This window comes from Alosa pseudoharengus, unplaced genomic scaffold (genome assembly GCF_046254945.1).
Source record: "Alosa pseudoharengus isolate Yale_2024_CS ecotype anadromous, Long Island Sound unplaced genomic scaffold, YU_APseudo_1.1 YU_APseudo_1.1_scf_3, whole genome shotgun sequence".
Classification (NCBI taxonomy): Eukaryota; Metazoa; Chordata; class Actinopteri; order Clupeiformes; family Clupeidae; genus Alosa; species Alosa pseudoharengus.
Genome location: NW_027468718.1, coordinates 14702019 through 14715141, shown reverse-complemented (window position 1 = coordinate 14715141; position 13123 = coordinate 14702019). Strand labels below are relative to the sequence as shown.

Here is a 13123-nt window from a genome sequence, read left to right as displayed (position 1 = left end):
AATAAATGTTTCTGTGCCTCCAGAAATGCCTTAGGAACGCTTACTGTAGAATTGTTTGTTTCTGCAGTTGAAAGGGTCTATAGGCCTATGAATACATACTGTACACAACCCCCCCCCCCACACACACACTTGTGTGTCATTTTGCTGGAGATTTGAGGCATTTTGCATTTTGTGTGAGCAGTTGTGGGTTTTGTCTGTGGAGTTTTGAAAAATAGACACAGAGTTTTGAAAACGTGTGTAAACAATTGTAAAAAACTGTAATGTGTAAGCAGTTGAAAAAACTGTAAAGGTCATGCGACAGCCATTAGAATAGTAAAGGAATTCCCTGAGGCAGACAAGTGACTATGTGATATGCATACTTCTGTAGAGAATAGTGCTGACATATAATTAATATTTGGGGCAGCCGTGGCCTACTGGTTAGCGCTTCGGACTTGTAACCAGAGGGTTGCCGGTTCGAACCCCGACCGGTAGGCCATGGTTGAAGTGCCCTTGAGCAAGGCACCTAACCCCTCACTGCTCCCCGAGCGCTGCTATTGTTGCAGGCAGCTCACTGCGCCGGGATTAGTGTGTGCTTCACCTCACTGTGTGTTCACTGTATGCCGTGTGTTTCACTAATTCATGGATTGGGATAAATGCAGAGACCAAATTTCCCTCACGGGATCAAGAGAGTTTATATACTTATACTTATATCATGTGATGTGTCCTCCAACAGCAGGAAAGATGCACATGTGGTATTTCTTTGCTTGAGTTGTCCATAGTCTCTGCTGAAACTACAGCATGACAGTCATGGGTTTTTTATCATATGTCTGTATGTAATGGTTTTCCTGGAAACAATGTAATTGAACCCGTATAAGATTGGGCCTCGCCCGAGAGAACTTTGGATTTGCTGCTGGAACTTTGTTGATGGTAACATGTCCTCGGCCGTGATTTTCATTTCCGATGGCGATTAAAGACCACTCCCTTTTCACTCCCTACTGTGTTGCCTTGTGGTTAAGATTTTTTTTACCACATCTCTGTCATACTGAAATGTTGATAATGCAGTATTGTGCTTGTTCATTGATCTGTGAAAAGGGATGAGTCACATCGTGTCCAGATCTGTCAGTACATTTATTGAGTTCAAATCCTGAATGCTGTCGCTCTGAAATGGTTTACAATGAAGCTTCATGATGGGAGACAAAAAAAAGTAATATGTGGTGGAATAAAAAAAAAAACTAGATTACTAAGGATTTCCAATGCTGAAAGATATTGATGGGGAAAAAAATAATTTAACAGAGACAGCCATAGCATGAAAGGTAATTATGACCTAATCTGTACAGTGGCAGATGGAACTTTGAGGGTAATGCCTGTGAATGCAGACATTTGGTTTGATGTATGGTATGTGTGTGCATCTGTTGATGGTAATTCGTACATATGACCTGTACAATGTGAGTGGGTGGCTTGATATGTGTGCAGTATGTACAGATGTGCTTCTATACATGCATGTCTCTCTGTGGTGGAGAGGGGGAGGGCTGATTAGTAAGTAAATCCCTGTCTATCTGAGTCAGAAAGAGAGAACCAAATCAAAGTGACATGATGGCTCCTAAGGCACTGACAGATGACAAGGCAGTAGGATTCACTTTGCGGTCCAGTTAAAGTGAAAAGCAATGTAAAACTTTCACTGATTTGATTTCTCAATCCAATATGAAGTAGACCCACACAGCAGGTTTTATATAGCCTCCTGTACAATCGTTTATGTCCTATTTTAATTTTTCCCTAAGGTAAATGTGAATTTGACATCATGCACAACACAATTAATTCAACACCACATGAAAGTTGAGCTCTGTCATTTTTATCCTAATCATGCAAAAGGGTCTGATGAAATGGCCTTGCAAGCAGGTGAATAATTTCATGAAGGAAAAAAGATGGGGACATTCTGTACCATCAGAGAAAAGAAAAACACAAAAACCTCTCTTCAACTGTCACAACCCCCCACCCCCACCCCACACAGTTTCCCTTGTGGCACCACTCAGTTCACACTTCACTATTTCAGACAGCTGCAAGTATCTCTCTCTCTCTCACTTGGCAATTAAGGTGGCGAGTTCTTCAGTCAAGCTTGGTAAAAGAAAACATGCAGGCGACTCAAATGTAGTCTCTTCTTCATAATGTTGCCTATGGATGGCATGTGAGTAGCCTAAACCTAATTAGGCTCCTAATGGCTGTTTATAGATATTAAATTATTTAAACAGCCAGCCTATTGAAGCCCAGCATACTCCATAGGCCTTCATAAGCTACATGAAAAAGAGTCTGTTTTCGTTTGCTGGATTCAGGGAGAGAGAGAGAGCCATGAATCTTTGAAAACATTTGCATCACGCAGAGGCTGACTCCACACAAGCCTGTGACAGTAGGCCCGGAGCCGTGCGTGTGCGTGGGCGTGCCTGTCAGGAAAAGCCGCTGTCGTCTCAGCATCCCGGAGAAATGAGAAAGCTGCCGCCTGCTGAGCTTACACCCACCACCAAAATCCCTCTTCCATTTCAAAGGGCGCAAAAGAGAATGTACGTAAAATGACATTTTCATCTGGCCTCGGCTAAGTTTTGTTTTTGTTCATTTTTTTTTTCACCCACTCTCAAGTTTGACTGCCTGATTCATAATGAAGAGTTTTTAGTCTGATATGAAGTATGCAATTCATGATGACATAAAAGGAGTGTCGATTGTAAATGTAAGCTGATTGATTTGCCTCTATTTGATCACTGCGGAAACAATACGAGAGTATTAAGATGAAGGGGCATACATGAGGTTTATCATTAATCCTACTGAAAGGCCCAATTGCTTTCATCAAGCACCAATGCACTTCGGGGCTGTTGGAACAAAGAACAGCTTACAACTAAAAGATTTAAACTACGAGCAGGAATCTAGGTTTATTACACTAATCACAAGTAGCCTAATGTTATGTATTTACTTTTGAAAATACTTCCGGTTTAAGAGGTCAAGACATAACAAGTAGCATCACAGATGCATCTATGAGTAGCATAGCTAAATTGCAATCGACGAGATTTTGTCAATGAGTGATTTCTTTTTAGGGAAACTAAATTAGCCTATCATGTGGATGATATTTGCTCGTTATAATGACAATTATACGTCCTCGTGCTTTACAGTATATTTATGGCCATGGGATTTATGGCAGTTCCGATCAAAGTTCGTCTAGTTATGTCTTGCAAGCCAACATCCACCGATTTTGAAAGTACTGTCTTTCTGTCAGTAGTGGAGTGAGCCACTCCAGTTAGCTGGCTAGCCAGTTAAACAGTTAACGTTATTGTGAGCTTACAAATACAGATACGGTCGTAAATATGAAAAGTGTGGGTTTTATGTTTTTAAAAGTTTTTGTTTTATGGGCTTTCATTTTCTGGCCCAACGTAGAAAGTAGGGATGGATACTCGTATGCAGGTAACTTTGTTTAATTGAGAGATGCTAGCAAGCTAGCGTTAATGTGTCCATTATTAACTGGCTAACTTATTGTAGGAGCTAGCTGTCTATGATTGATAAACGTTTAATTTAAACAAAATCAGCTAGTTAACGTTGCCTTTTGAAAGGTATTGAATGATAACGTTTATTTTGAAATTTGTTGCAACATTTCCCGTTTTCCTCGTACATATGGTGCACCACACTTGACATTAAACATTATCATGATTTACAAACACTAACGTTAACTTGATCAAATTAATGCTAATAGCCCACGATGGCCTGGTCATCATGTTACATAATGCATATGCAACATATGCATTGTCTAGCTTATTTTCAAAACGAAACCAAAAGTGATGGTTGAGCATCAAGCTCATGGCAATGACAACCTGTACCTTTGCACTTTCCAGATTGTACATATCTGAAAGAAAATGAAGATACAACCCAGTATGGACGTCGATGTTTTTGTTATAACTCTGGTAGAGGGATAAAATGGAAAGACATATGGTCCACGTTTCAGGTATGCAGTACTTCATAGAAGCAACACAATAGCGCACAGCCAATGTAGGCTATTATGTTATTTTTTATTCCCCATGAAAGGCATTGATTAACAAGGCCATATACAGCACTCTCTTTTATGGCAGTGTGCAGGCAGGGTAATTTACATGTTTCCTAGGCTATATTTAGGCCAGCACTGGGCCTTAGACAGGTGCTGCAGCCCTGGCTATTCTATACCAGTTCCAGCCTATAGGTTACTCCACACACTGCAGCTGTGTGCTGTTACTGCATATGCCCTCAAGCGCCTTTTACTTCCAGGTCCGCGTAACAGACCAAAATAATGATGTTGAAGTTGTGTACCCAATGGAGACGAGGAATTGTCACAACCCCGACGACCTCCTCACGGCGGCCAAGTGCACAGTGGAGTACTACTGGCCGCCCGCAGTGGAGCACGGCAAGACCCTGGACATACCTCTGGTGGAGGAGGATGTCTGCTTCATGGTCAAGAGCCCTAGAGCCAGCACAGAGTACACACTCCATGTGTCTGGGAAAAGTGAGCCACAGTTACAATACACTCCACACATACACTGTAATGAGATAGTAATAGCTCTGTGTTATGGTGCTTAACCTGACTCTCTCTCTCTCTCGCTATCTCTATATTTATGTTTGTGTGTGCACATGCTTCCTGTCAGGACTGAATAAGATGCGGTTTGGTCTATTCATTGGTGGATTGCTCTTGTTCTACTTAGCTGGAAGTATTTGCAGGTAATGTGCAACCTTTCCAGCTCATGTGATTATAATCATCTGCGTGAATCTTTAGTAATGTGATTGATTGTGCAAATCCCTTCCCTGTATGAGGCAAACATGATTAATTGCACGATTTACATTATTGATATGTAGTTTGTAGACAGTAGTAGACAGTGTCCCTCATACAGGTGCCTTTCTCTTTTACACAGGAGCTCTGTCTTCTATTACACTACTGGAGTTACGCTTGGCATCATCTCCATTTTATTGTTGCTGCTTTTCGTCATGAAAAACTTCATTCCAAAAGTAAGGCCACTTAAACGATGCTCACGTAGCACTGATCTCTTCTCATCCTTCAGTCGGTTTCCAGGTCAGATTCTTCTAGCCACAGAGGGCACATGCAACATTAAAAGTCTGTGTCTGATGAGTTTGTTGCCACTGCAGTTAGTTGGTGTCTCTGTACCAGTGTAATGATTGGAGCACATTCTCACATTCTGTTGAACTTGATATCTCTGCTCTTTTCAACATTTCAACACCTAAAGTAGTTCCAGGAGCCTTGTTTTCAGTTGTATTGTTCCCTTAGGAACGCAGGATCCAGATAAATTTAGCAACTGAGTGGGTGGAGGCTTTTGACTATTAGCTCAACAGTCAGTGTGAAACTAGTATACCCCCCCCCCCCCCCCCCCCAACACACACACACACACTCACTCTTTCTCTCCTCAGTCACTCAACAGCCTCGCCCCCTCACCCCCCACTCTCGTCAGACCCTGATAATGATTACACCCCCCACACATGCATACTCCGTTACCCACCCACGGATCTTTCCTGCCTGATGTACTTAAAGTTCAGACCTATTGTGAGTGTGTGATGTCTTGCTTGATTAGCTTAGCCTGATGGCCCAGCAAAACACATTTGACTGCTGTGCATTTGCATTATGCGAGTTGGGGCGGGAAAGGGGCTGGGGGTGTTGGGTGGCTTGTCAGGAGGTATATATATTTATACAGGGCATGTCTCCGGCCACCTGACCACCTGAGCTCAGCACCCCACACCTTTGTCACCCACCCTTACCTGGAGCTGTGTGTGTGTGTATCTCTGTACATCTCTCTCTCTCTCTCTTTCTGTGTGTGTGTGTGTGTGTGCCTTGTACAGAAAGGTGTCTTCCTAGCGTTTTTTGGTGCCAGCACCGGTGTTTCCTACCTGGGCTTTCAGAAAGTGATGGTGGCGTGGGAGGACATCACGAAGAACTACTGGCGAGAGATGCTGGGTAGGTAACCGCTCGTTTGACACGTGCGCCGTCGACTTTGTGAATCAGTATGAGTGCAGAGGCCATGAAATCAAACTGAGATGGCACAGATGTCTCGCTGTTTGACTGATGGAGAGGTTTATTTTAACTGTTGTAGTTTAATGCTCTTGTGCTCACTCTAGCTTTCTGTGACATTTTCTTTTTAGAAACCAAATGTCAAATGTTTTTGTTATGTCTGTTTAGCAGTGCTTAAGTTGTACTGAATTTGGATAGGATATCCAGCATTACGTTGATTCATTTAACGGACACTTTTGTCTAAAGCCATATGTAGTACAGTACAGGCATAGACTTTATTTATCTCTCTAGACTTTGTGTGAGGTATTTGGGTATTGAACCTTGGTGTTTCTGCCACCTTGCAGTGCCAGTGGAACTACAGAAACCCTCTAGAATTTAATCACTATTCACACCATGGAGGTATTATATACAGTAGAACTGGAGACACTGAGGAATTACTGCCCCCATTCAGCTGATGCTAGACTTGTTAGTTCAGCCAAAAATATGCTCAGAGGGCTGCTGCTGCCATCTTTAAACATGGTGTCCAACATTTGGTCACTTCCAGACACATTTTCACAAAGAAGCCAATTAGGTGCCACATGATGGATGGTCATCACATTCAATCAAAAGATCCTTGCTCCGCTTTAACCCTCTCTGATTCAATTGTCCATTTGGAATGGCTTCTGTGCCCACCAGTAGACACCTAATTGGGTAGTTGAAATGTGACCGGAAGTGAGCACGTCAGACGGCATTTTAAAGATGGTGGTGACCAACTGGGATGCTAACTGGCTGAAGCTAACCCTTCACTCAGACACCAACTCATTAGTTTGGTGTATTGTAGAGAAATTGTATCCCACAAGCAATGCTACAATCTGAGGGTTGAGTAAGCGTCTTTGTCCTAGAAACAGAAAATGGAGGTTAAGCTACTTCAGTCCTCTTTCAGGTTGATAGAGTTTGCCTGTGGTATTGTCAGTAGCTCTACTTGTTTTATTTAGATCTTGCAAGAGGAATTTGTGTTATCCAGCCCATTCATGTGCATATGTCCTTTTGCTAAATGTTTTTAAAATTGTTACTGTGTGTGTGTGTGTGTGTGTGTGTGTGTGTGTGTTGTGTACACACGGTATCCCTTGTAACTGTACTGTCAGACAGGACTACATTATGCAGCTATTATCTGAAGAATAATGCATAAACTCTAAATAAACCCCCCTAGACGGCACTAAAGCTCTGACCTCCATCGTGCATCCCCATCGCTGCCAGTCTACCCGGCATGATGGTGATAAGGAGGCCAAGTGTTTGGAGTGGTCGAGCGACTGTCTCTTGACTGCTCGATAGGCTGCATGTGCGTTTGCCGTCAAATCAATTTCTCCCCCCCTCGTTCTCAGCGCTCGCCAGGCTATGGAGATGAGAGAACCACAGGCATATTAGGATTAGGAGGAGCTGCAAATGCAGCTGGAACATCGATTGCTATGCTTACAACAACAGGGGGAAAAAAACACGCTCAGGGGATTACAATTTAGATGTGTTGTTTCTTTCTCTCTTTTTTTGTCTCTCACTAGCTCTCTCTCTCTCTCTCTCTCTCTCTCTCTCTTTTCATCTCCAAGCTCTCATTTTCTTCCTCTGCTCTGTGTTTCTGCGGATCACCTTCCCTCTCTCTGTCTCTCCCCCTCTCTTTCTCTCTCTTTCTTTCTCTCACAGCCTTAAATAAGCTCAGCCTGATGTTCAACCCTCACCTCTTAACCTCTATCTATAGTGTAGGTGTGCAGTCATTGACATTCTGTCTTAACCCCCCTACCCCCCCCCCCCCCCATCATCTCCTCTCCCAGGCTACCTGGCTGTAACAGGTCTCATCAGCTTTGCGCTTTGCTACAAGCGCGGCCCCATCACCTGCGAGCGAACTCTGACCCTGATGACCTGGTGCGTGCAAATCGCCGCCATGACCATGCTGTGGGCGGGCATCTCTTACCCACCGGCGGCCTACACCCTGATGGGGGCGCTGATAAGCCTCAAGCTGTTGCCAGTGGTGACTACCATTCTGATCGGCGTCTGCAGGTATGCCTGGCTGCTGGTTTAAAGAGATGGTTAGATGCACAGACCTATTCATACATACATACATACATGGTTCAATAGATGGAAAGATACGACTTATATCTAGTAGCGAGATGTAACACATGTTCAGTGTGATCTTGCCTTCAGCCATTAATGTATTATGTGGTTAAAGATATTTGTTAAAACATACTTAAATGTATATTCATTTTTGATTCTGTGATTACTATAATAAGCATTATACGCCAGCCATCTGTAGATACTGATGATGCTGCTACTTTAGATAGAGGCGTAAATGATACACATGTGTACTACTCGTGTACATACACATATACACATGGCTTGATAACCGAGCAGTGTGATAGACAATCTCGGTCTGTAGATGCATTCAGAACTGAATAGAACACCCAAGCTGTCCTTGCTTTGTCCCCATTTGTATAAGAGCTGCTTTAAGCCATCATGTTTTTTTTTCTGTGTGTACAGTGTTAGTGCAAGAAATATTTGTATGCATCAATCACATATGATTTAGGGTACAATTAGAGTAAGGTGAGGGGGGGGTTACATTGATGTCTGTGACCTGCAGGGGGCGCTGCTAGTCTCCTGCAGCCAGAGCTAATCAGATCCTGTGGAGTCCCTGATGAGCTCTGCACATTAGTGTTAGTGAGTGCAACACACAACACTTTCTCTGCAGAAAGAGCAAGAACTGCACCACCACCGCCCCCTCACCTTATTAACTTCATCATCGTCATCAGAGCAAAAACAGAACAACTGCTCTAATTAAGCTCTTATTTTTCTCTGCTGTTCCAATCCTCCAACTCTGTTGAGCGTTATGACTAGCATGTAATTATGGCAAGTAAAGAAAAGTAATGCATAACTGTCACTTTTATTCCAAATGCTTTAACTTTAACTTTGTCTCTGAAGTAAGACAGAACTCTTAGACGGAATTCTTAGTTCTGAATAAGCAGAGAGTTCTGAGAAATACCAAACAAACCTGAACGTTGAACTGAATCGATGACATGGTTCTGACTGCCTGTCTTCCGTCTAGGTTGATTTGGAACCTCCTCTGCTCTTTCCTGGGCCTGTTCCGGCGCCGGCGCCGGCCAGTGACCCGGTTCCTGACGGAGGAGGAGTACCGAGAACAGGGGGAGGTCCACACTCGTGCCTCCCTAGAACAGCTGAGGGAATCCTGCAGAACCCCAGGGTTCCCTGCTTGGGACACGGTTCTCAAGCTGAGCAATCCACAGAGGTGAGAACTCCGCTTACGCAAGATTAAAGGCGACGTCTGTGTTTCTCAAGCTGTCAGTTCTGTGTAGTTCTGTAAAAAAGATCCAGTGTTTGCACACACCCCTGGCTCTGTGAATGGGAAGTAAACAGACTGGTTTGGACTGAGCCAGACATTATTCCAGCCAGTCAATTGGCCGTTGAGCTCACAGAATCATGGCCTTAAGAGGGATATTTGCACTATTACTCTGTCCTCCAACTCTATTCGAGTGCACCTACATCACCTACATAAATAAACACATCGTAACTTCCTAATGCCTGACGAGGGAGGTCAGGCGGCTCACAGCTGGATTGCTTGCGCTCGCTATGCAGTTAGTTTAGGTAACGGGGAAGTGGAGGTGGACGGACTCCAGACACACGTCCTCACAAAGACATCTGTGTAGCTATGGACCCTTTCAACAAGGTAAACAAAAACAATGCTTGGACATTCTATTTGGGCCCCAATCTACTTCCTCTGCATTAAGATAACATATGGAATGTTAAAAAGGAAGTCTTGTGGGGCCAATTATGATGCTGATAATGGAACTCTCTTGAAAGGGTCTATATTTGGTCAGTGAGGAAAGTGAAACCAAGTTACAGCATTGGGATCGTGATGTGGATCATCATGTAAAGGCATGGTGGCTGAGGCATGGTGGCCGTCTTTGTAGAAATATTTGAAGCAAATTAGATCAGTGCAGGAGAACACACACACACACACACACACACACACACACACACACACACTAACACTCACACTCACACTCCCAGCCATGGCTTCCAAGGGCAACCTGTGATCAGCTGTGTCCTGGCCATTTAGAAGGCAGAAGTGTTCTCGTGCATCATCTGATGACTCATCCCTCAACAAGGAGAATGGAACAGAGCGTATGACAGGAGCTGTTTGCCTCTCCCAACCAATCACAGCACTCCAGCTGATCCCCAGCATCCTATGCTAACCTGCATGATGCGCTGGCCTTGTCTCCCAGGATAGAGAGGCACAGACGAGCACTGGAGTTTGGTGGCAACGTGGTGTATGTGTAACTTGCCATTACCATTACCAAGGGTAGACAAAGTCTGTTTAGAGGAGTGTAGAGGAGGACATGTTAACAAGAGATAGAGGCAGTAAGGAATCAGCAAGCACACACTACATTTGTCTTTCTCTGTCTGTCTTTCTTTCTGTACGTTTGTCAGACCATTAGCGTCACTAAGTGTAGATGAAGAGTTGAGTTGTTGTTGAATTACATACCTGCCGTTGAGAGTCTGTAGGTCTTGAGAGGCAGTAAGGACACAACATGCATCCTGCTTGCCTTTCTCTCTCCTTCTGTCTGACTGACCGTTGGTCTTCCTGGTCGTGCAGATTTGCGGACTTCCTGCTTGCCTTTCTCTCTCCTCCTGTCTGACTGACCGTTGGTCTTCCTGGTTGTGCAGGTTTGCGGACTTCCTGCTTGCCTTTCTCTCTCCTTCTGTCTGACTGACCGTTGGTCTTCCTGGTCGTGCAGGTTTGCGGACTTCCTGCGCAGCGGTGCCCACGTGAACGCGTCAGAACAGGACAGGCACGAGCGCCACTACGGCGTGGGCGGAGCCTACTACGAGAACGTGCTCTTCAGTGGCAGTCGCAGCTGGGGCCTGCACCATGGCGACGGCAATGGCGATGACCTGAACGGCGGCGGCGGTGGCGGTGGAGACGACTTCAGTGAGGACGAGTTGGAGCCGTATGCCCGGGCGCCCCCGACCCCCATCCCCACCCCGAGCCCCACCCTGCCCAGCTTCCCTGTCTTCACACCCCCTCCACCCACCCCCGCTCCGTTCTGCCCCTACCCCCCTGCCCCAGCCCCCGCCCTCTACCCCCCACTCCCCATGGATGTAGAGGAAGAGGAGGAAGACCTCTTTTGAGCTGTGCGACGTGGTGCCAATGGTTTGGACGCTCACTGAACCTCTCGGGGATACCTCACTGCTGGCGACCGCCTGCCAAAGCCATGGCCATTAGACTTTAGATGAACTGGAAAAGGACCTTTGGAGTGCACTGATTCACTAACAGTGGACAGCCCCTGTGGTTTTCAGGGACGGATGGATAGAGAGGACATTCTAATCACAGTGATATCTGTGAATGTTGGATGGTTAGCTGTTTTTTCTCCTCTTCTTTTTTTCCCAAAATCCTTTCATATGTGTCATTTTTAGAGATTTTTTTGGAATAGTTGTTTTCTGTTATTTAGCTTTTCTTCTCTTCATTTGATTTAAAACAATGCGTCTCCCACCCACTCCAAACATATCCAAGCCTGAACGTGGCTGCAGGGCTGCGGTTTCCCGCCACATCGTAAGGAATTAGCGTGATGACACTGAACCGAGTGTGTACTGCTCTCAGGTGGGTCCTATTCATCATTAGTGCAGCTTCCCGTCTCTTCCCTCGTCTCCTACTCCAGGCGCCTGTGGCAGAGCAGCAGAGTCCTCTGATCGGATAATGAAGTGTGCAGTAGAAGCGTGCCGGTGCTGAGAGAGTCCAGGAGGCTACTGCCCTCTAGTGGCTCTCTGTGTAATAGTCACTCTCAGGGACTGCCACAGTGCAACTGGAATGTGTTTTAAACTGTTTTGTTATGTCAGTGCCTCTCTTGGCAGTTTTTCTTCATAGACATGTGCTACACATTGTAAAAAGGTGTGTTTTTAATACGGTTTTTGATGAGTTGCTTTTTTTTAGTCCTTTCTCATGTGAAAAAACCCCTTTTATAGCTGATTTTTATATAAAGAACCACTTGATAACCACTTCTTAATCAGTCGACTATCTCACAGAATGTTTCTTTTAATTTTTAAATAAATACAACCTTATTTTATTGTAGATTTGTACACTTTCTTTGTCTAAATACATGTAAACAAGCTGATTTGGGAATGAATCACAATTTAAGTGCAGAGTGAACAGAAAGGTTCTTGCTAGTTGGAGTTGGAAAAACACACAACACACATACTTACACACACACGCATACACAGAGATACACTCAACATAGAAAGCCCTCTAGACAAAGCAAAGCCAACAGTACTCTTGTAGAGTGTCCTTGGGTTGAAGGTTACATCCTGGATTCCATCCTTGATATACAAACACAATAGGATGCAGGCTATTGGTGTTGATGAAATGGGAGACTAGAATTCCTAGAATTTGTCTAAATTCTAATTTAGTTCACAGTGACCAGAGCCCTAAAGAGAACAAACTCTATGACTGACTGTGACGTAAAGGCTAACCAGTGATGGTAAGTCTGAATGTTCTAATAGGCTATACATACGCCCTGGCATCACATCCAGTGAAAGCATACGTTGCAGAGGCTTAAGAATGTGGCTGCGTACCAGAAGTTTCACGTTTCACTTTCACACCGACCCGTGAAGTGCCTTATGCTAATGTGAATTGTAATGTAGCTTCAAGACAAATGACGGCACCACAGACCATGGTGCTGCTACTAGGCATGGGCTAAAACAGCCTAACTTTGTATTAATACAGTGCTAACGTTTGAGATTCTGCTGATGCGTTTTCTGACAGATGCTAAGCAGCAGGATTAGTGCCAGTCTTTGCCTCACATGATGTTCTAAACAAGTGACTCTTCACATTCACCTCATGTGACCTTGTCTGACCTTCTTGTCTCGTTTCACATGTAACTATCACCCTAAATGGCAATCAATTGTTTCACCAAAGGCATCACACAGCATCCACACTAGGGATGTAACGGTATGAAAATTTAACCTCACGGTTATAGTGACCAAAATTATCACGGTTTTTGGTATTATCACGGTATTTCTAAAAGTGTGTTCAATATGTTCAGAAAGCACTGATAGGCCTACACAAGCTGAAATAGTTTCAAAAAGTGTTCA

The 13123-nt window shown here is 44.4% G+C and overlaps 1 protein-coding gene across 1 annotated transcript; it reads left to right on the top strand.

Annotated features, from left to right (window-relative positions):
- Positions 1-3013: 3013 nt before the first annotated feature.
- On the top strand, positions 3014-11167 carry nemp2 (nuclear envelope integral membrane protein 2). The gene is made up of 9 exons (XM_076262768.1): positions 3014-3420; positions 3846-3955; positions 4252-4486; positions 4626-4698; positions 4890-4983; positions 5827-5941; positions 7798-8023; positions 9063-9263; positions 10774-11167. Exons 1-9 carry the CDS (start codon positions 3324-3326, stop codon positions 11165-11167), a joined length of 1545 nt encoding a protein of 514 aa, XP_076118883.1. The 5' UTR covers positions 3014-3323.
- The last annotated feature ends 1956 nt before the right edge of the window (positions 11168-13123 follow it).